Raw genomic sequence first — 21,409 nt, forward strand, 5'->3', positions numbered from 1 at the left:
CGCTGCGCTGGCTCCGTGTGGCTCTGGGATCAGGGCTGAGTGGTTCCCTCCCCCCTTCCACAGCCCACTGACGCACCTCTTACTCCCCCACAGTTACATCAACCAGCGGAACCGGGAGTGGAACATCGTGGAGTCTGAGAAGGCCCTTGTGGTGAGTAAGACAACTTTATTTGGATCACTGAAAACAATTTTAATTAATAAAATGATACAAAATCTTCCATATTTCTTGCTCCTGTTTATTTATTTTTTATTTTTTTTAAAGATTTTATTTATTTATTCGACAGAGATAGAGACAGCCAGCGAGAGAGGGAACACAAGCAGGGGGAGTGGGAGAGGAAGAAGCAGGCTCCTAGCGGAGGAGCCTGATGTGGGGCTCGATCCCATAACGCCGGGATCACGCCCTGAGCCGAAGGCAGACGCTTAACCGCTGTGCCACCCAGGCGCCCCATCCTGTTTATTTTTTTAATTACTGACGTAGCACGTACACTTCACATACACATGCTCTGGGTGCACACGGAGACCCATCGGAGTTATTGAGTGATAATGAAAAGCAGCGGTCTCCTGCCCGCCTTGCCCTCCCCGTCCCGTAGCTGCTTCTCCACAGGTATTCACCTTTACTGACTTGCACTTTCGTTCTTTCGGTTGCCGCCCCCATATCTGCTCTGGTGTTCTTGAAGGGAAGAGGATGAGCGACCACTTTTGATTTGCTTTAGCCCTTGCAAAGATGGTGGTTTATACGTAAGCTTAGGATAAACGAAGGGGAGGGAAAAGGAGACACAGTTCTGTAATGCGTGCTCTCTGTTGCAGGCTGAAAGTCACAACATGAAAAACCAACAGATGGATCCCTTTACCAGGCGGCAGTGCAAACCAACCATCGTTTCTAACGTGAGTGCCGAAAGAGGACGTTTTTAGTCAGGACCTAGATTCTAGGACATAAAATCAATTCCATTAGGAGATTAATAAGGGAGTTAAAAATAATGTTGTCTTAGTGGGATTTGCTTGCCTCAAACTCTTGGGTCTGGCTACCTCTTTTTCTTTTTTTTTTTCTTTTTTTTAAATCTTGCTGTAGGATACACAGGTAGTGAAAACCTGGCACGGATTTGTAGACGCCTCCGGACTCACCCCTCCTGCGTCAGGGTGGGTTTTACCCATGCAGCAGACATTAGGAGTGTGGAGGCTGGGCCACCTAGGGCCAGGCCGGCCTGGGCTGGGCTTCAAAGCTTTAATTGCTTCTCTTTGCTGCCTTGAGGAAAACCCCACCGAGCTGCTGACGGGTGCACTGTGGTGCTTGTGATGTTAGCGGTGGTCGATGGGAAAGAATCTGGCATAGCAGTGTGTGAGTGTTAAATAATCTCTAAAATAACTAAATTTCTCTCTCAGTCCAGAGACCCAGCTGTTCAAGCTGCCATCTTGGCCCAGCTGAATGCAAAATACGGTTCTGGAGTGTTACCAGATGCTCCGAAGGAAATGAGCAAGGCAAGTGCGGTGCCGCCTGTGGCTGCAGAGCAGCGCTGCCGGCCTGGACGCTCGGCCTGGGTTAGGCCTGACCGTCCCCCGGAGGAGCAGAGCCTCCCACTGGCAGCCCTTTCCCCATCCTGATGCTTTACAAATAAAATAAGCAGCTGCTGAGCTCTCAGAACCTACATGCTCAACCCAACACCACTACTTAGCTAAGGCCTTGAGTACAGCTTTAGGCGACTGACAGCTAGCCCTCTGATCCACATTTTCTCACGTGTAAAACGGGGATAATACTCGCTATCCTGCTGCCTCACCGGATAATTGGGGGACGCTGATGACACATAAGGATCAGGTGGTTACAAAGGTGAACGCTCTTTGAAAACTAAAATGTTCAACAGAGAAACTGTCCATTTAGAAGCAGTTTTTTGCGTAAGTTAGGGCTTTTCCTGTGGAGCCCAGACTGTCCCAGGAATTTCTGAAATCGTGGGTCAGAAGGTAGCTTATTGTCTTAAGCCCCTTGTCCCCCACACCACAGACATGAGCCTTCCCTTTCCTCTTTTAGGCCTCAGAAAAGATACCGTCATGGCCTCTGCTATCCTCCCTCTGAGAGAAGGAATCGGGAAAGGGCTTTAGCAGAAAGAGCTGATGAGTTTGAGCCAAAGCTTTTTTTTTTTTTTTTTTAACCATTAGTGGCTGCTGCTGCTTGAAGTCCACTTGCATTTATACTTTTATAATGAGTTTTTGTCTTCACATTGCAGGGCCAGGGAAAGGATAAAGATTTGAATTCTAAGTCAGCCAGCGACCTCTCAGAAGATTTGTTCAAAGTACATGATTTCGACGTGAAGATTGATTTACAAGTTCCCAGCTCGGGTAGGTGAGGGTGGGGAACGCAGTGATGGCCGAGGACCAGATGGCGGTAAGGCTGGACTTGGCCGGCAGAGGGGCCTGATTTTCGGGAAGAAGTGCGGGCGTCCGCTCGTCCGTCTTTAGAGAGGCCAGAGGAAGCGGGGCTGCCGGTGCGTGGGAGAGGGAGCAGGGACAGGCAGGCAGGCCACCGGAAGGAGTGCCGCATAAGACTGAAAGGACTTGGTAGGCTCCTCAGATGCCAGTTTGCTCTTCTCTCCCACAGAGTCAAAGGCTTTGGCCATCACCTCCAAGGCTCCACCAGCCAAAGATGGGGCTCCAAGGAGATCGCTAAACTTGGAAGACTACAAAAAACGACGAGGGCTTATTTGAGCGCGCCCAGCCTGCTGCTTCTGACCCTGCATGCCCCATCACAGTGTCCTCCTTTCCTCTTTTCCTTTGATTTGCCCTCTTTGGGCTGGAGCAGCAGAACTGGGAAGAGACTCTAAACTGCCAGTCATCTGTAATATAAACCATTTGCTGTATAGACCTCCCTTGTCTGCACCATCTCCACCCCGCCCAGGCCTCTCACCCAGTGCAGGCCTGGGCTCTCTCGGGCTTTATCCATGTCTTTAGATTTGTGTTTGCCTTTCTTTTTGTTTTGTTTTTTTTGTTTTTGTTTTGAAACCAGCACAGTTCATTGGCCACTCTGCACACATTCAGTATTAGCGTGGAGCTGGGATTCTTGCTGGAGCCCCTGGTGGCGACAGCAGCAGCACTAGGCAGTCTCCTCCGTGGGCTGCCTCGGACCCAACCATTGACCATTTGGCACCGGACCCTTGTGGAGGGAGTGGGGACTGGGCACCTGCAGTCCTCCTTCCTCTCTCCTCATCTTTCTCTTCTTCCCATCTCTGCAGAAGAGAGGTTTTCAAGTCCAATTTAGTTTCCAAAAAGTGTACATTGGGGGGGGGGCGCTATTTGAGAGAGAGAGAGAGAGTGTGTGTGTGTGTGTGTGTGTGTGTCTGTAAGTGGATTTTTTATCATTTTTTAAATGCAGTACTCTTTGTATCAGTCTGTCATGGGTCTGTAGCTGTTTCAGATTTTTTCAGCTGTACTCGAGCATCTGAAACTGCAAGAAAGAAACTCATTAAATGTGATTCTTCTTACTAAACAGGCCTGACTGCTGTAGCTGTGTAACATCCCCTCCCCCACATCCCTTTCCCCCTCCCTTCCCACCTCAGAGAAAGCACCCCCGTGTCGTCCCTGCCCCGTAGGCTGTGTCCCAGCAGGCGGGAGGGAAGCCCCCGGCCAGGTACCGGACAGGGCAGTGCAGGTGTCTTGCTCACCCCTGGGTACGGCCCACAGCTTCTTGGCTGAACACAGACTGTGTCTTTTCCCCACCCCATGTACTTGTCTCTTCCTAGTGATTCTGTTTTGCTGTTTCAGAAAGAGTAATATTTTGTTTTGTTTTTCTAAGAGAAAGTATTCAACGTGAATGTGGAGAGAGCGAACACAAAAAGACTTAGGTTGCAAATGTTACAAGCATGTGCAGTTTTGTGCGTGTGTATACATATATATATGGTAAGCATATATATTGTTGGGCCGCTAGGGTGAAGCCAGCAAAGAAGTGTGTATGTCTTTATGAAATGTTTGAAAAGAGATAAGCTGACTGCTTGATAATCATTCTCAGGTGTAAAGCTCCAAGTGTAAATAAAAGTGGCATTTAACAAATCTTTTCAGAACAAAGTACAGCTGACTATATATACCAAGAACTAAGCTAAAGAAACAGCTGAGAGCTGCCGAGTCCCACGGGAGGGAGAGGAACTTAGAGGCGCTGCTTTGTACTTCTGCACCCTACTTTTCTGTAAGGAAGCGGGATGATGGGAAATCACAGACTTGAGTCGTATTTAAACAGAAAAATGAACTTGGTGACTCTTCTGGGTTTAGTAGAGCCTCGGTGTTGCTTTAACTTAGTTTACACTTTTTTATTTTAAAAAGAAGCAGCAATGGATGGTTTTTTAAAAGTATTGTGACTGTAAAATTGGTGAACTGTGACTGTGACATAGCCCTGTGGTAGCTGTGCCGCAGTTCGGTTGGGCAAAAGGTGGCAATGGACTCATTAAAATCATATATACTTGAACAGTCCATTGACCGAAACCCTTTAGAGACTGTTGCGTAAATATGGAATCACAGACTGCGAACCGTTGCCCGGACTCCAGCAGAGTCCTGGAGGCTGCTGGGACCTCTCGTATCATGACAAACCTGGACTGTTTTTTCTTTCTGGTTTTCAAAGACATGAAATCATAGAACCCATACAATTTGCTGGAGTCATTCTGACCCACCCTGTAGATCTGTATTTACTATCATTTGGATTTGGAGACGTGTCGGTTACATTATGGCTGTGTAATAAAATTTTTATTAAAACTGCATCACACTGTAGCCACTTTGCCACTACCTCCCCACACGCAGCTGCTGAAACTTTCTTCTGAGACGCCGCCACCCAGCAAGGAGAAAGGCCAACCAGCACGTCACCTGAGTCGTCTCCTTGGTGATTGGAGTCAGGAACCGAGAACTTGTCTCCAGTCTCCACTGAGGCAGGGCCTCTGAACTGAGATCTTAACCAGGCGAAAGATGTTGGTTGGGTCTCCCCCACCCCAGCTGGGTTTCTTGGCAGTTCACTGTCTTTCTTAGGCTGGGGAGTTCCTGCCATGGCTCCCTGCTCCACACACACACACACACACACCACCACCCCCCCCCCGCCATGTGGTTTCAGTGTTGAAGGGTGCGGCACCTAAGGCTGCTTTATACATTTTTCACTTCCTTCCAAGAAGCAAAAAGGCCAATGTCCATAAGCCTAGCTCATGATGTATGGGTCTGTTTGTCTGTCTTGCTTCTGACAGGTGCAGGGAAAGTCTACTGCTTACAACTTCCCTTCAAAAAAAATGCTTTTGTTTTCTTTGTTTCTGTGGAGTCCTGACCTGTCACTCAAACTGTACAGATATTTGTAAATAAACTTTCCACCCTGTTTTAACAAGGGGATCAGATGTAGTCCAAGGATTGCATCCTGAGCGATGACTCGAAGTCATGTTTTGAACGTCCAAGAGAGCCTCTATTTGGCTTGGTTTCCCTCCTTCCCCTTCTCTTAGCCTGACACCCCACAAAGTGAAAGTGGCTGTTTTCAACTCTTCAGCAGCCTGGTTCCCCAGAAGCTTCTCTGGAAGCTGGCTAGAGCCAGGGAGCCCTCCAGTTGGCCTGGTCTACTTCCTACCTTGGAAGATACCAACCGGCTTGAACAGAATCTGGTAGGACCCTGATAAAACTGCCTAGCCCCGGTGAGAGGCTGCTGCTTCCAGCTTTCAGTGGACTGGGCGCAGTTCCTTTGCTATCCTGTTTCCGGTTTATCAGGAGTGGGAAGGGGGAGCCTAGGGACTGGAGGTTATGGAGGAAATACTAGTATCCTTTCCTCCATCTCCGGAGCTTGGGAGATCTGCAAGGTTCCACACCCTAACTTGCTAAGGATGGGTGTCCAACCTTTCTGACTGTGTTTTAGGAAACAGCATCCTGGATCACCTGCTCCCCTTTAGAGATGGGAAGGTGGGAGGTGACAACAATGGTAGGCGCCCAGTCCAAGCCTGCGTCTGGTGTTGGGAGAGGTGGGTTCCTGGGGCTCACCCCGCAACTGTACTCGAGAGGTCTTTCCCATCTCCTTAACACTCCCACTACCTGACTGCTGGGAACAGTTTCCCTCGGCCCTAGAGAGCAGGGATTCTGAGCAGAGAACAGCCTTACCCGTGCATGTCCCAGGATCCAGTGCCCTGGGGGAGCCATACCTGGGGGCAGAAAGCTGACTGCCACAGGCAGAGGGGAGACAGGTCAACTTGACCTTGGGGCCTTGGTGTGGGGGGCTTTCCTTGGGTAATCCTGGGTGCCAGTGTCCAGCAATTCTTGGGAGCCAGGAGACCATCAACCCCTAGCGCGGAGTTTTTGCGTGACTTCACTGACCACTGGGGCCCTCCGAGTTCCCTTGAGGAGGAAAGTGTTAGGCTGGAGGGAGCGGCAGCACCTTCAGAGGGCCGAAGGGCACCGTGTCTTCTCTGAAAGGTTCCCCAGGCCAGCCCCAGTCCTGGCTGAGCAGAACCTGGAGGTGGAGTTCTTGGCCCTGTGTAGGGGCTTAGCTACTGCAGCATAGGCACATCTAGGGATTCCAGATGGTGCTCTGGGCCCAGGGGAGAGCCAAGGGTCACACGGCACTGCAGGCTCAGTGCAGGGTTCACATCCCAGTTCTGCCGCTTACTAGCTAGGGCTGAGCCAGTGAACTCACAGCCACAAATTTCCCATCTTTAACATAAGATCTGTCAGGATCGTGTTAAAGATTAAGTGTACCTTTCCCCAGAAGCGGCTCAATAAATGCTGTTGTTGGAGCAGAGGCTGCTGGGCTTGGGAGGAGAGACTTCGGGGACAGAGCGGCAGGAGGTTGGGGATGGAGTGGGCAGCGGGCGGAGGGAGGAGGTGTAGGCGGCAGGAGACCAGCCAGAGTGGGGCAGCCGGGCTGCCAGAAGCTGGAGCACTCGGCTCAGAAGCTCCTGGCAACTCCCACCTCTGGGGCCAAGAAGTTCTGCTCCCAGGTTGAGATTCTGAAGGGTGGGCACCGGGGCTCGCCTGGGGACAGTCCAGAAGTGCTGCTTTTTGGCCTTCACTCTGCAGACTGGCCAATCTGAAAGTGGCTGGGAAGCCCCCCCCCCCCCCCGACCTCACCACCAACTCAGTAGGCTCCGAAAGATTGTGAGGCTTCACCTACCCACCATCACCAAAAGTCATTTTAAAAAAAAGTACCAAACCGGAAAATACGCATAAAGAAGACTAACAAAACGTTCTGGTCCTTCCCACAGTGACTTCTTTAAAATAGCAAATTTCTTATGGGGCACCTTGGGTGGTTCAGTCAGTTAAGCCACTGACTCTTGATTTCAGGGTCGTGAGTTCTAGCCCCATGGAGCCTACTTTAAAAGATTTTATTTTATTATTTTTTTCTTTTTTAGCTGTCAGTGACCCGCTTTGCAAAGCGCGCAGAGACGGCATTTGCTCAGCCTACATTTACCTCTCACCAGGAATGCACTGGTCTGTCTCCATCCATGTCGCCCCCCACCCCCAGAACTCCTCCTCACCCTTCAGCGCTCAGCCCGAAGGTTGCCTCCTCCGGAAGCCTTCCTTGATCTCCCCTCCCACTCGGGTTTGGGAGCATCTTCTGCTGGCTCTCCCCAGCGCGGCACTCGGTACGCTGTACTGTTACTATTTACGAGTCTCCACGCTCAGCCTGGAAGCTACTTGTGTCCGCCGCGTACCCCAGCACCCAGCGCCACCTGGCACTTCGTTAACGCCCAATGTGGTGGAGGGAAGGGGATGGAAGGGGGGCAAGCGGATGTCCAGCGGAACCGCTGCGTTCGGGGGCATTCGATTCCACCTGTCCCTCCCATCCTGTCCCCAGACCGCAGCGCCCGCGGGTCTGAGACCCAGGCTGCCCATCCCTTGGGTTCGACCCAAGACAGCGAGAAACGCGGCGGCGGCAGATGGAAGCGGCCGGCTCACCTGGGGCCGGTGCGCCCGGGGCCCCGACGAGCCAGCAGCCTCGGCCTCTGCTCGCCCACTCGGGGCCCCGCCGCCTGCACGTGCGCGCGCTCCTCCAGGCGTGGACCCCAGCGGGATGCGCGTCCCGGTGACTTCCCGGACTTGGGAGCGGGGCCCCAGCTTTCAAGCCCCGCGGCCGGCGCGGAGGCGGAGGCGGAGCCGGCGCTCCCTCGCGGGACCTGGGGCCTGTGCGCAGCTTCCCCGGGGCCTCCTCTTTTCGCCCGGCAACCGCAGGCTCCGTGGACTCGGTCGCCAGGCACCCGGGGTGGAAGTCAGACCGGCAGAGATATCACCAATGGAATTCGGGGAGGCACCCACACCATCGGGTACAAGATTCCGGGAGGTGCCCTGGTGGGGACATGGGGTACGGAGGCCGACAGGCGCCCCGGGCGTTCTCAGAGCAGTCAGTCCCTTGGACCGGCAGCTGCATCCTTGACCTCAGATGCTCTCGGTCCCCTCTGCCTCCACTGGCCACTGGGAGAGATCCTGTGGGTTCTGAGTTCTGGAGAGAGGAGGAGGGAGAACCACAGGAACACAGGCTCCTGGGAGGGATGGGAAGCCTTGTTTCCGAAGTGTCAGGAGAGAAAATGTTCTTATTGCGCATACACAGGCGTGCTGGCACATTCTGTTTGTTTTAAACTGGAGTGATTCAGCGGGTGAAGGGTCAGCAAACGCTGTTGGCTCCCTAGCCCTGGGAAACTACCCTACCTCACAAACCCAGAATATTCCCACCAGGTCTATCGCTAAAGGGGTGAGAGATTGCACGGGGAGGAAGAGAAACCCAGAGGTGAGGAAAAGGGTCTGGGGATGTTAGGTGAAAACAGCCTTTCACTCCTCTACCCAGGAGGAAGGAGCCCTCCAATTCTTCCCCCGCCCCTCGAGTTGCCATTGGCCCTGGCTCTGGCCAGCCCTCCAGCGCCCTCTCTAGTATGCTGGAGGCAGAGAAGGGCATCAGACTGAGGGGGCTGGGGACCGGTGGGATGCCCTAGCAGCGGAAGGGGCAAGGTCTCACTGACAGTCTCTTGGAAACAGAGCCATTTAGCATCCTGGGGCCTGTTTTTGGTTTCCTTTCTCCAGAAGACAATGTAAAGTGCTACCCCGCCACTCCAAGTAAGGAAGGGAGGGCATTATAGGAGCTACTCATTCCTGTGTCCTTTTGACTAGCACAATGCCTGGTTTGAGGAAGCCGCTCAGGGGGAGTTTGCTCTGTGAATGAGTGAATGAATCACAGGTATTGTCACAAACCACTGGAATCTTGGGGGTCAGAAAGTCCCGTGGGAGATATCAACTCCCACAGAGCATGTCTTGTTGTTGACCAGTTGAGATCCTGTACCACTTGGTCCAGAGGAAGATATGCCACCACCCGGGCAACCCCCCCCCAAACACACAGATACACACACACACACACACACACACACACACACCATAGAGGCTCTGCTCCCTCTGGAGAAGCTTTCAAGTTCCCTCAAAGTAAAGGCTCTGCTCCATCCTTTTTCCCTCCCTGCCTGTGGGTCTCAGGAAGAAGAGACTGGCACTCTGCCTGGCTGGGGATGGTGAGCAGTGACTTTAACTCCTGCCGTTGGGGCCATTGGTACTGCCCTGGGAGTGGAGGGAACAGGGGCAGAGCTAAATGGGCCAGGCTGGGGAATGAAACCAGCCCCTCAGAAAACCCTCACCTCACACACCCCATTTTCCAGGCTTCCCCCTTTCCCAGCTTTTGTGCCCAGTGTTGTTACCCCCTAGGAGAAATGTAGCTCCCAGGCCTGATAAATCCTGAAGGCCATGGAGAGGGGTGAAAACTCAGACACTCCAGGGAGCAGGCCTCTGGGGTACGGGAGGATCCCTGAACTGAGATGCACAAGAAGAAAGATCGGTTTTCTCCCCAGACACATAGCTGGCCTTGTGGATAAGGCAGAAGGATGGACACACATGGCCTATCTCAGATCAGCCACCTCATGACCATCAAAACCCTGAAACATTCCTCTCTGCACCCCCCCATTTCCTCATTCTCCCATCTACACAGTGGTCTGATTTTCTCCACAGAGGCGTACACATAGCCATCTACTCATAGCCTTACAGACTGTGGAAACTGGCTCACAAACAACAGGATTCCAGGACTTGAAAGGTCACTCCTGGCTCAACCAAGAGGACATGAGAGCCTCCTGACCTTGTCCCCCAATATGTGCCCCTTACGCCTTCTGCCTGTGGTAGGTGGAGGCAGACTCTACGTTCATTGGACAAGGAACGAGACACTGAACTACAAGACTCTAATAAAAGAAAGTATGCATGGCACAGGAGGAGAACTCAGGGACCTAGCCGAGGCGCTCTCTGGCTTTTCCACCAGCTAGCTCTGCGGCCCTGTGCAAAGACCTTAACCTCCTGGGCTTGAGCCGTCTAACTCCTTTGTTACTTCTCCTGTATTTTGAGGAGAATGGGATGCATCTAAAGGTCTTTCCGCTCTAAAAGTCTATGAAATGAGCTCTCAATACCCACTCCCAGGTTTGCCCTTACCTTTCCACTGAGGGACACCTGGGTGGGATGGCAAAGAGCTCTTCTTTGGTTGCTGGCCTTAGGACAAGTGCCTGGTACAAGAAGAAAAGGAATTGCCCCTCAGTTTTCTCTTGGCAGCCAGGACAGAGACCCCCTGCCTTGCTTGTGCCTCCCGCGTTGTCCAGACATTGACTGGCACACAAACTTTGACAGGTGCACAACACGTGTTCTCTCCTCTCATTTCCCCTCCCACATTTCCAGTTCTGGAAGATCCTCACTGGCTCTCCCCACCCTGGGTTGGCCCCCAGCCCTCCCCTGCCCTGAGGGCAGTCCCAGTCCTACCAAAGACCAGGGTAGCCCCCAAAGAGGGAGGGAGGGAGGTGAGTGCAGGAGACATGTGTGCTTCTGGGCCGCCAAGCTCTAGAGAACACCCTTCACACACACACCCAGGCTCTCAAGACCCCTGTGCCCCAGAGGAGGTCACCATGTGATTTCCCAACCTCTCCCCAGAGGACTAGAATACTCCAACTCCTGTATTTCCTTCTTTCACTCCCGCATTCCCTCCTTCCCCTCCACTCATCCTCCCACACTCTGACTTTCTTCAGCAATTCCCCCAGGATCTTCTCCTTTCTGCTCTGCTGAAGCTTCCTATTCTCTCTCTGAACCCTCCTTTTCTCTCCCCCGGGGCCATCCTTGAATCCGGCTGGGGGAGACAAGGGCAGGAAAGTTTCTCCTTTTGGCCTCCCTCAGTATTGGAGGCAACCTTCTGGGGCATCCTGACACAGGGCCCCCAACAATCCTGAGGCACTGGCCACCTGAGGAGGGATCCTCACCGGTGGCATTTGGGGGAAGACAAGAAATGTTATGAAATATGAAGTTCTACTCAAAGCAGCCTTGCAGTTAGCTGACCACTAACTTGTCAAGTGGCTGAAGACCTAGCACCATGGTGCCACTGATGAGTAAGTGGCATTCACACGCAGTGTGAATTACCAGCATCAGGGTTCTCTTCCCCTGTCACAGCCACAGCTCCGGGTCAGGTACAAAGGGAAGAGACTGCCCAAGATCACATAGAGAGTGTGACAAACCTGGCTGGCTCGTTCTACCACCCACACTAAAACTATTCTAACGTTTTATAGATTTTACATCTCATTTTATCGTATTCTCGTAGCAATCCTGTGAGGTGGACAACAGCCCTGCGGAGGAGAATCAGCAATTCGAGGAGGTGAAGTGACTTGCTATGGTCGCACAGCAGACTCCAAGCTCCCAATTCCATAGGTAAAGGAGGAAGAAGGGCTCAGCCCCTCTGCCAGCCAGTGGCCAAGGGACGCTGCCCAGGACTCCGCCGAGACAAACGGAGAGATTAAGGCCCCGCCCCCTGACCTTGTTCTCTGCCCGTTGGGAAGTGGGGAACTTGGGGCAAGAAGCCTCAGGTCGTTCCCCGGACAGAGTCCTTACTAGGGCGCACGCCCTGGGGTGAGGCTTCTTCGGGAAGCTGATGGCCTTGCATTCTGTGCTGAAGGGGCCCCGGGCGCGTAGGAAAGCCCGGAAACCTGGAAGCCTTGGCCCAGGATGGATGGAACGCGGAAAGGAGCCGGAGGGACAGGGCGGGAGAGGGAGAGCAGGACCATCTCCAAGACTGTAGGGCCCGGGGGCGGGGCGACCCCTCCCGTCTCCTCGAGGGCGGGCACAGAGGGGCCGCGCGGGCCAGGCCCTGGCTTTGTGTCCACGAGGTCTGGACTTCCCGGCCACCTGGAGGAGCAACAAGGAGCTTCCCGGCCGGGCACCGGCCCTTGGAGGCCCGCGCTTTCTCTGAAAGTGAAAGGAGTGGGCGGGGGGCGCGGCCGAGGCGGGGCCCAGGCGGGCAGGCCGCGCAGGCTCCGCCTCGGGGCAGTCTCGCGCCGGGGGCGCCGAGCGTCTCCAGTCCTCGCCGCGGCGCGGGCTGGTGGGCTCTGCTGCGGCTCGCGTGCGGGGAAATGACCCTGCCCGGGGGCCCGACGAGCATGGCGCGGCCGGGAGGCGCGGGTCCCTGCAGCCCGGGGCTGGAGCGGGCCCCGCGCCGGAGTGTCGGGGAGCTGCGCCTGCTCTTCGAGGCGCGCTGCGCGGCGGTCGCTGCCGCCGCCGCCGCAGGGGAGCCCCGGGCCCGCGGGGCCAAGAGGCGTGGGGGACAGGTCCCCAACGGGCTTCCGCGGGGTCCCCCTGCCCCGGTGATCCCGCAGCTGACTGTGACAGCCGAGGAGCCGGACGTACCCCCTGCCAGCCCGGGGCCGCCGGAGCCGGAGAGTGGCTGGCTCCCGGCCGTGGGCTCCTCGCACCTGCAGCAGCCGCGCCGCCTCTCCACCTCGTCGCTCTCCTCCACTGGCTCCTCGTCGCTGCCCGAGGACTCGGAGGACGATCTGCTGAGCGACAGCGAGAGCCGGAGCCGCGGCAACGTGCAGCTGGAAGCCAGCGAGGACGTGGGTCAGGTATGGGCCGCGGGGGCGGGGCCAGCGCGGGGCGCGGGGGCCGCGCGGCGGACCCAGCTCTGAGCTGGCGGAGGGCTGACTCCCGCGCTCAGTTCCCTCCGCCGAGGGTCTGACCCTCACTGCTTAGCTGGGGCATCGGGGTCGCAGGGAGGGCCCGGGCCGACCTCCCGCCTTGGCGGTTTTCTCCGGGCTTCTACCGGCGGGTCGCGGCCCCGGCCGTAGGGCGTCTAAGAAGGAGAGGGAGGAGGAGTCTGCGACCGGCCGTGGGCACCGGGTGGGGCGGGGGTGGAGATCGTGACTTGCCGGCTAGGGAGTGGGGCCGGAGGGATCGGAGGCGCTTGGACTTGCCCCGCGAACTCTTGGAGAGAGAGGGGCGAACGAGTCTCCCTCTCTCCCCGCCCCCTCTCCCGCGCGGCGGCCCCACCCCCGCCGTTGCCACGGTTTCCCTCTCCTGAGTGGGAGTGGAGCGGCGCTCTAGGCTCTGCTCGGGAGCTGCAGCCGTCTGCTCCCGGCGCCCGCACGAGGCGTGGACGCAGAGAAGGGAGGGGCTGGGGGCTGGGGGCTCCGGCAGGGAGTGGAACGCAGCCCTCCCCCGGTTTACTGCTCCTAATTAAACCGGGAGGAGGTAAACTGAGGCTGAAAGGGCGGGATCCTCCTGCTAATCGCCGCCTCTGTAACCTTGGTGTTCTGGGGCCAGGTTTGACCCTCGGATAACCCGGGTCAGGGTGCACCGAAGCCATTCCCAGTGCCTGCCCCTTAGGGGTGCGCAGCGCCTGGGATAGCCATCTTGTCCCCTCTTTTTAACCAAGGCCAAATATTTTCAATAACTACCCGCGGTCGACGCGAAGGAGTTGCTCTAGATCCACGTTATGCAAGTGTCCCTGGAGCGGAGGGAGAGGCGAAGGGCGCCCCGCAGGCTCTGGTGGCTCCGGGCCCGCCCAGAAGGGCGGTGAGAGCTGCGGACGCGCCGGGGTGGCCTGGGCGCGGTGCGGAGAGCCCTGAGGCGCGGCGAGCCCTGAGGCGCGGCCTCCGCCTGCTGGACCTGGGCTTCGCGGCTCGTTCGGATTGGACGAGGCGCAGGAGACCCTGTAGGACTTGCAGTGATCTGTGACTCAGTTACCCGCGGAGACTTACAATACCCAGAGGGCAGCGTGATTTGTAAGGGACACAAGGGGAAAAGGTCTCATAGAGCAGGAACACGCACACACACACGCCGTCGTCAAGCGTAGGGTGCGGGGAGTCCCTCTCTCCTCCCCCGGAGATAAGGATACCCCTGCTCCGTGATCATTCCTAGTACAACCCTGGCTCCTACAAGGATGCGGGTGCCACCGAGGGATTTCCAGGGCGGTGGAATGTGGGGCAGTGAGAGGACTCCTTCTTCCCCACCTCCCCCGAAATGCGGAGCAGTTGTCCTGGGTGCACCGCTGCCCTGGTCAGGTCTCTGACAAGCCGAGAAGCGGGTGCAGAAGAAAGTACTCCAGGAGCGCAGCCCCCCGCTTCCCTCTTCCGCCCCCAGTCGGAGGAGGTCCCGCGGCCCAAGCCTGCCTGCATCGTAAGCAGCCCGGCTGGGGTCAAGGCTCCGGAGACCAGTCGCAGCTGTGCCCCGGCGTCTTCGGCCGGTCTCTCCCTCCCCAAGGTTCGCGGTCTTCCGGCGCGGCCAGGAGCTGGAGCAGATGGCCGCCGAGGGCCCTTCCAGCTCCAAGGCTGCGGCTCCCAGGCCTTCCCCACCCCCAGCCCGCCGGGGCCTCCCCGAAGGCAAACAGCCACGGCGGCGGCAGATAAGCCCGTAGCTGTTGACAGAGGCTGCCTGCGTCCGCGTGGAAGGGCCCGGCGCGGACTTTGCCTCGCGGCCGGGCCGGGAGCGGCACCGAGCGCCCGTCCAGGCTGTCTTTAGGGCTTCCCCAGTCAGGAAGCGGAGGCCATCGGCGGGCCGTGAAGGATGCGCCTGGGAGAAGGGTTCTGCAGCTGCCCGCTGGCCAGTCCCTTACACTCGGGCCTGGGTGCATAACGGATTAGCTCGGAGCAAGACGCGGGCCGGAAGGCTCTACCTTGCCTCTGCCTGGCACGTACTCACACATGGCACATGGTGTCTTGAGTGTGTCTTGGCTTCACTCAAGACAGAGAGGCTCGGTCTCCTAGGACCACCGCACATCCTGCCCAGAGCCTGGAGCTGGGCTCCCAACCCCACCCAGAGTAGTTGGGACTGGGCAACCTGCCTCCCTCCTGGGGCCCCTCTTCTGGTAGAGGAGAAAGTTGTGAGCAGGGAAACCCAGACAGATCAGAAGAGGAGTTGGGGGCCTACCCCCAAGAGCAACTGGCATGACTATATTCTTAGGCCTTGGCTGCCTCTTTAAACAATTTTGGGGTGTTGCTGTAGCAGAAGACAGGGTGTTTGGCTCCTGTTCACTTGGTTCTCTTCTTTCAGTGCTCCAGGATAGGTAAGGAGACCTCGATGCTATCCTGTCCTGGACCCAGAACTCCCATACTTCGCTTTTCACTAATTATAGTGCAGAATTTAGGTTAACAGACTTCCTTTTTAAAAAGCAAATGCCCCTGGGAAGGTGAAGTCGTGGGTCACTTATACCTTAGTGCAAATCATTTTATAAATTTAAACTGATTGCTCTCACCACCACCACCACCACAGGGAGTGCTGGTTTGATAGGGCAATGGGAACATGAGGAGGGGGTTGGGCTGCCAGAGGGCTTCTGCCAGAGACTGAGTGATTAGAGGTAGGGAGTGGGAGTCAGGAGGTATAGGAATGAGTAGCAAAGACGAGGGTCCATTCTGGCGGAAGATACACTGAGTATCTGGTGTGATTTAAGGAGTCCTCAGGCCTTCCAAATGGAGCTTGGACGAAGGAGCCTCTGAGGCTAGTGTCCTGCCCTTCCCAGAGAGAGATGCTTCCGTGTGCAGCTCCAGGGGTGAGGATCAGAAGGGGCCCCTGTGACTTCCTAAGACTCTTTCACATACTCAGCTCTCCTGGGTTATTTGCCCCAAGATGCCCAGGTGTCCTTTGGCTGTGAGTTGGTTTCCCAGACTTCTGTGGGGGAGTAGGCTGGGCCAGAGGTTGGGGCTTCAGCCCTGCTTCCAGCTAGATTTCACTCTGTGACGTAATAAACCTGCTTTCTGATATCCATACAATAAAAGCCTTACCTGCTTCAAAAATATCTTCCCTGCTGTTGTTCATATGCCAGAATCCCCACCCACCCACTGAAGAATGACTCTTCAAGAGCCTTTTTGGATACATGCATTTTTATCTGCATTATGTTCCCTGGAGGAGGTAGTTCCCTAAGATGGATGGTGGTGAGTTCATTGATACTTGCATAAACTCCTTCCATGTTTGTATCCATCGCTGGCAGGGGAGTTAATCCTGTCCTACCAACCTCAGGGGGTGGCTGGGAGGGCTCAGATGAAAGCCTTTTGTAACCTGCAGGGCCAAAACCAGCTGTAGGTGCTGTTGCTCTTGGCTGATATGATCCTCACAGAATTGGAGTGAGGAGAGTAGGTGATGACCCCATTTTACCTCAGCTTGGAAACAAGTCAGTGCTGTGTTGTCACACACCAATCAAGTGGCAGTAGCCCAGGACTGCAGGGACTAAATCCTCTTCCACTGGGCCACTTCCTACCTTCCAGTTCCACTCACTGCTCCTTCAAGATTCCGGAAGAAAGGATGGTGCAGTTCTCCCATCTCACCTCACCCAAGGCTGTCTCCCTCTTCTGCTGGTGTGGCTACAGAACTAGATATACCGTCTAAGGCCATCCGGGTCCCACTGCCTCCAAAATTCTGCCAGTGGGCCCCTAAAGCTGCCTGAAACCATACCATTAAACCCATGCCTTTGCATGAAGAGACCGGTCCCAGGCAGATCTCAGTGTTTCCCCAGAGAGCAGACACACCATCTTGTGGTTGCAAATTGCTTCACCTTATACAAAGCTATTTTATTTTATTTTATTTTATTTTATTTTATTTTATTTTATTTTATTTTGTTTTGTTTTATTTTATTTTATTTTATTTTATTTTATTTTATTTTAAGAAGAGCAAGAGCTGGGAGGGGCAGAGGGAAAAGGAGAGAGAGAATCCTAAGCAGGCTTCACACTCAGCACGGGAGCCTGAAGAGGGGCTGGATCTCATGACCCTGAGATCATGACAGAGCTGAAATCAGGAGTCAGATGCTTATCTGACTAGCCACCAGGCGCCCCCTACAAAGCTCTTTCTCACACAGGGTCCCATTTGACCCCCAGAGGGAGCTGGGGTGGTTGCATGGATTTTGGAAACTGCTGGGGTAGTTGGAACACGGGGAGGAGGTTGGGCTGCTGGAGGCAGAGAGTGAGGGGTTATGAACGCCTCTAAGCCTTGACTTCCTTCTGTAAAATGGCAGTAATGCTCCCACCGCCTCATGCACTTGATGTGGGAGAAGAGGGTGTAAGATGGTGCCGCTGAATACACATGGCACATACATCTTCCTGGAATTTTACTTGAGGATTTGGAGGTGGGAGAGTTTTATAATAAAACTTGGATTTATTATGCAGCAGAATGCAAACCTTGTATGTATTTAAAGAGTAAAAAAGGGAGTTTTGAAAGAGATGTCATGCTTCTAGTGGGCTGCTTCTGGCTACACCCCCAGATCCCTGGGGGTTGGACATGTGATCACACCCTAGTGTGCCATGTAGGGACTTCAGTAGGAAAGCAGGAGCACTGCTCTCTGATGGAAGAGGAGACGCGCCTGGCAGGCAGTAGGCGGTCAGTAAATGGTGGCTCATGTTATGGCAGCAGCTGCATCCTCCCGGAGGAAACAGGCTCACACAGATGAAATTCTCACTTGGGTTCACTCAGCTAAAAAGTGATAGAGCCACCTGATTCCAGTGCTCTGTCACTAACCCCCACCTCCTCCCCACGGGAAGGGGCTTGCTGGTCAGTTAGGCCGCTGTGCCAGTTCTCCCTCTCTCAGACGACTTCAGGGAGGCCGGATTTCTAAGTTCTAGCCCTGTAACGCCTGCAACACACCTCTAACTCCTCTTAGACAAGCACCCCTGGGGGGAGGCAGCAGACACACAGCTTGGATGGGCAAACCTGGGTGCTTCAGAGGTTGGGCACAGGACTGATGAGTTTTGGGTGGCAAAAGGAAAGGTCCAAAGTATGAGATGCTCTCAGGATTGGGTGGAGGCCAGAAGCAATGTTGGTGAGGCAGGAGGTACACCGAAATCTACATTTTTCCCCCCAGTTTCATCTGAGCTGACAGGCTCTCAGCTCTGCATCCCGTTTTCAAAGTTTAGGTTTCTGGGTCTAGACTAAGAAGACCAAGGGTAGCCTGGCCCTAGCCAACTGGTGAGGACTTATGATATGGCATCCAGGAATAGCAAGAGGGTCTTGGGGAGCCCCAAGTCATTCTTTCCCCAGGCCCTGCCAGGCTAGCCTCTCTGCCCTCGGCCTTTGCAAAGGTTTGTTTCCATGTTTGTCTCCCTAAAAGAGAGTAACCAATGGTCCAAAGTGACTGAAGCAGTAATCCAGATTTGTCCAGCTTCCGCTTCATGCCAAGGAATGGGGTCGCAGGGGTAGGGGGGCGGGAGCCTGTCACGCTCAAACCTCATTTACTGCTCATAACAACCCAGCGAGAGTGATTATTTCCCCATTTTACAGATGAAGAAACTGACACTCAGAGGCTTCTCAGGCCCCAGAATCGCCTGAGGCATTGTTAGAAATGCAAATTTTTGATTCCACCCAGACCTACTCAGAATTTCCCTGAGGCAGACCTGAGTGTCTGCATGGGTGACCCTCAGGTGATTCTCATCCTCAGGAAAGTTCTGAATCCTTGACCCAACACTTTAGTAACCTACCCACACAGCTGGAGCAGGAGAACTGGGGTGCAAACCTGAGCCTTCTGACACCAAGTCCAGGGCTCTTTTCAGCACGGTGGAGAGCCTCCTGTATTTTCCCTTGTCATAGCATTTACCTAACGCATTATACTAACTTAATTATTTGTCCCGCTGAATCACTATCCTGTTCTCCAGTGAATACCCCAGTGCTTGGCACTGTACCTGGCATATATTAATTGAATAACAAAATGAATGACTTAGAAGTATGAATGAAGTTAAGGGAAAGATGATGAAAAACTGTATTTATGCAGCATAAAATATGTATACCAATGAACAAGTACCAGGAGAAACTGAGAAGCTGGGTATCTGTCATCACCTGTGCCTGTCTCCGTATCCTCCACACAGGCTCACAATACACTTTCCTTGAGTGAGGGAGGGAGGGAGTGAAGGAACCACGGGGCCCTAGCTGCTTGCGGTGGGGTGGGGTGGGGCAGGAGGAGACCCCGTGCCAAAGGAGGGAGGGCCTATGCATTGCTGACGGCAACGTGCACGCCGGGACCCTGTCGCTTTCAGAAAAGCCACTGGCAGAAGATCCGGACCATGGTGAATCTGCCCGTCATGAGCCCTTTCAAGAAGCGCTACGCCTGGGTGCAGCTGGCTGGGCACACGGGTGAGCACAGGGCAGGCGCGGGGAGGGGGTGGTGGCGAGCGGGTGCCCGGCAAAGGAAGGGCCCAGGCCGCGCTAACTGGTGCCAGTCCGCAGGGAGTTTCAAGGCGGCGGGCACCAGCGGGCTGATCCTGAAGCGCAGCTCGGAGCCGGAGCGCTACTGCCTGGCGCGGCTCATGGCGGACGCGCTGCGCGGCTGCGTGCCCGCCTTCCACGGCGTGGTGGAGCGCGATGGCGAGAGCTACTTGCAGTTGCAGGACCTGCTCGACGGCTTCGATGGGCCCTGCGTCCTTGACTGCAAGATGGGCGTCAGGTACACGTGCCCTGGCTGTCCGCGCGGGGGCACTGGGCGGGGCTGAGCGCTCTCCCGGGCGCCCAGAGCCGCGCCGGGCAGGGTCCAGGTGTGCGTTCTCTTATGCCCCACTGCGGCCCGCGCCTCTGCAGGACTTACCTGGAAGAGGAGCTGACCAAAGCCCGCGAGCGGCCCAAGCTGCGGAAGGACATGTACAAGAAGATGCTGGCTGTAGACCCTGCGGCACCTACCGAGGAGGAGCACGCGCAGCGCGCGGTCACCAAGCCACGCTACATGCAGTGGCGGGAAGGCATCAGCTCCAGCACCACGCTCGGCTTCCGCATCGAAGGCATCAAGGTGGGCCAGGCCCGCTTCGCTTTGCAGCGTCCTGGCCCTCCCTCTGCCCTTACCCCACTGCGCGGTGTCTGCCCTCCTTGTTGACCCCCACCGCGAGGCACTCTCTGGCGGCCTTCCCGCTGTCCCTGGCAGCCAACGTCCTGGGAGGTACCGCTACTCTAGCCTGATCCTCTCCCCTCGAGCAGAGGAGAGACACGGGGACCCTGACACTTCCTGTCCCACTTCCTTCAGAAAGCCGACGGCTCCTGCAGCACCGACTTTAAGACCACGCGAAGCCGGGAGCAGGTGATTCGCGTCTTCGAGGAGTTTGTGCAAGGGGATGCGGAAGTGCTGGTGAGCGCCGGATCCTGGTGTTGGGAAACCTGAAACCGAGGGGTGCCCCTAGGTCATACAGTCTGGTGCCCTCGCCTGTGGCACCCATCGTAGCATTTATGGCACCTGGGGGGGGGGCTGTTTCTTCCTCACCACGGTATCTGCCAAGCCAAGCACGCATCGTGGCCCCTAGTATTAGCAGAGGCTCAATTAGTATTTAGTTAATCTTCCCTCCTATCCTATCCTGCCCTCTCCAGAGGAGGTATCTGAACCGCCTGCAGCAGATCCGGGACACCCTGGAGGTCTCTGAGTTCTTTAGGAGGCACGAGGTAAGAGGGGTAGGCTCTGTGAGGGCTACAGCAGGAATAGGATGGGGGGCTTTTCCAGGAAAGGGCTGTGGCCTGACCGTGTGGGGCTCGGCAGGTGATTGGCAGCTCGCTACTCTTCGTGCACGATCACTGCCATCGCGCAGGTGTGTGGCTCATCGACTTCGGCAAGACCACGCCCCTCCCTGACGGCCAGACCCTGGACCACCGGCGGCCCTGGGAGGAGGGCAACCGCGAGGACGGCTATTTGCTGGGGCTGGACAATCTCATTAGCATCCTGGCCAGCCTGGCCGAGAGATGAGGCTGGGCCCCGGTTCTAACAGATGGACCTGCGGCTGCGTCCCCGCCATGCATGCCGGCGAGAGACTGAAACCCCGCAGTGCGGGGCCATTCACACGGTTCTGCAGGGCCAGGTGCCAACCACTATGGGACGCACTGCACGCGCTGGGGGCTGTCCCCCATACAAGACCCAGAGTTCCCAGAACCGATGGCACTACTTAACCGGGTGGGGGTGGGGGTGGGGGAGGGGTGGCTGAGACAATGGGCTCCTTCCTCAGCCCAGCTCTTCTGAGGGGGCTGCGTATCTCTCTAGAGAGGCCAATAATGAATTTTATTTCGCAGGCACTAGATCTATTGGTCTAACCTCCCACACTACAATGGACAGCCTTTCCCAATAAAACTCAAAAACACCAACTTTGGTGACTCAGGCCTCAACCCCTCCCTGCTCTGATCCCTTTCTCACTTCCCTGGCATCCCTAATGTCCACTCA

The 21,409-nt window shown here is 55.6% G+C and overlaps 2 protein-coding genes across 2 annotated transcripts in view; both read left to right on the top strand.

The window, feature by feature from the left end:
- Window positions 1-4,730, top strand: part of RTF1 (RTF1 homolog, Paf1/RNA polymerase II complex component) — a 51,992-nt gene extending 47,262 nt beyond the window's left edge. Inside the window, exons 14-18 of the mRNA XM_026479974.4 lie at window positions 94-151; window positions 808-885; window positions 1,381-1,476; window positions 2,217-2,328; window positions 2,588-4,730. Of these exons, the coding sequence (XP_026335759.1) occupies window positions 94-151; window positions 808-885; window positions 1,381-1,476; window positions 2,217-2,328; window positions 2,588-2,694 (451 nt within the window). The 3' untranslated portion in view covers window positions 2,695-4,730. The remainder of the gene's footprint in view (window positions 1-93; window positions 152-807; window positions 886-1,380; window positions 1,477-2,216; window positions 2,329-2,587) is intronic.
- A 7,596-nt stretch (window positions 4,731-12,326) lies between these two features.
- On the top strand, window positions 12,327-21,137 carry ITPKA (inositol-trisphosphate 3-kinase A). Its single transcript, XM_026479973.4, has 7 exons — window positions 12,327-12,875; window positions 19,260-19,356; window positions 19,450-19,666; window positions 19,798-20,002; window positions 20,234-20,335; window positions 20,572-20,643; window positions 20,738-21,137. The coding sequence occupies exons 1-7, from the start codon at window positions 12,387-12,389 to the stop codon at window positions 20,939-20,941; spliced, it is 1,386 nt and encodes a 461-aa protein (XP_026335758.1). The 5' UTR covers window positions 12,327-12,386; the 3' UTR covers window positions 20,942-21,137.
- Window positions 21,138-21,409: the final 272 nt, after the last annotated feature.

This window comes from Ursus arctos, unplaced genomic scaffold (genome assembly GCF_023065955.2).
Source record: "Ursus arctos isolate Adak ecotype North America unplaced genomic scaffold, UrsArc2.0 scaffold_36, whole genome shotgun sequence".
NCBI lineage: Eukaryota > Metazoa > Chordata > Mammalia > Carnivora > Ursidae > Ursus > Ursus arctos.

Coding starts and splice junctions, on each gene's coding strand:
- ITPKA (XM_026479973.4), top strand. CDS start 12,387: ATGACCCTGCCCGGGGGCCCGACGAGCATGGCGCGGCCGGGAGGCGCG. Junction 12,876..19,259: donor CCAGCGAGGACGTGGGTCAG/GTATGGGCCGCG, acceptor TGTCGCTTTCAG/AAAAGCCACTGGCAGAAGAT. Junction 20,644..20,737: donor AGTTCTTTAGGAGGCACGAG/GTAAGAGGGGTA, acceptor GGGGCTCGGCAG/GTGATTGGCAGCTCGCTACT.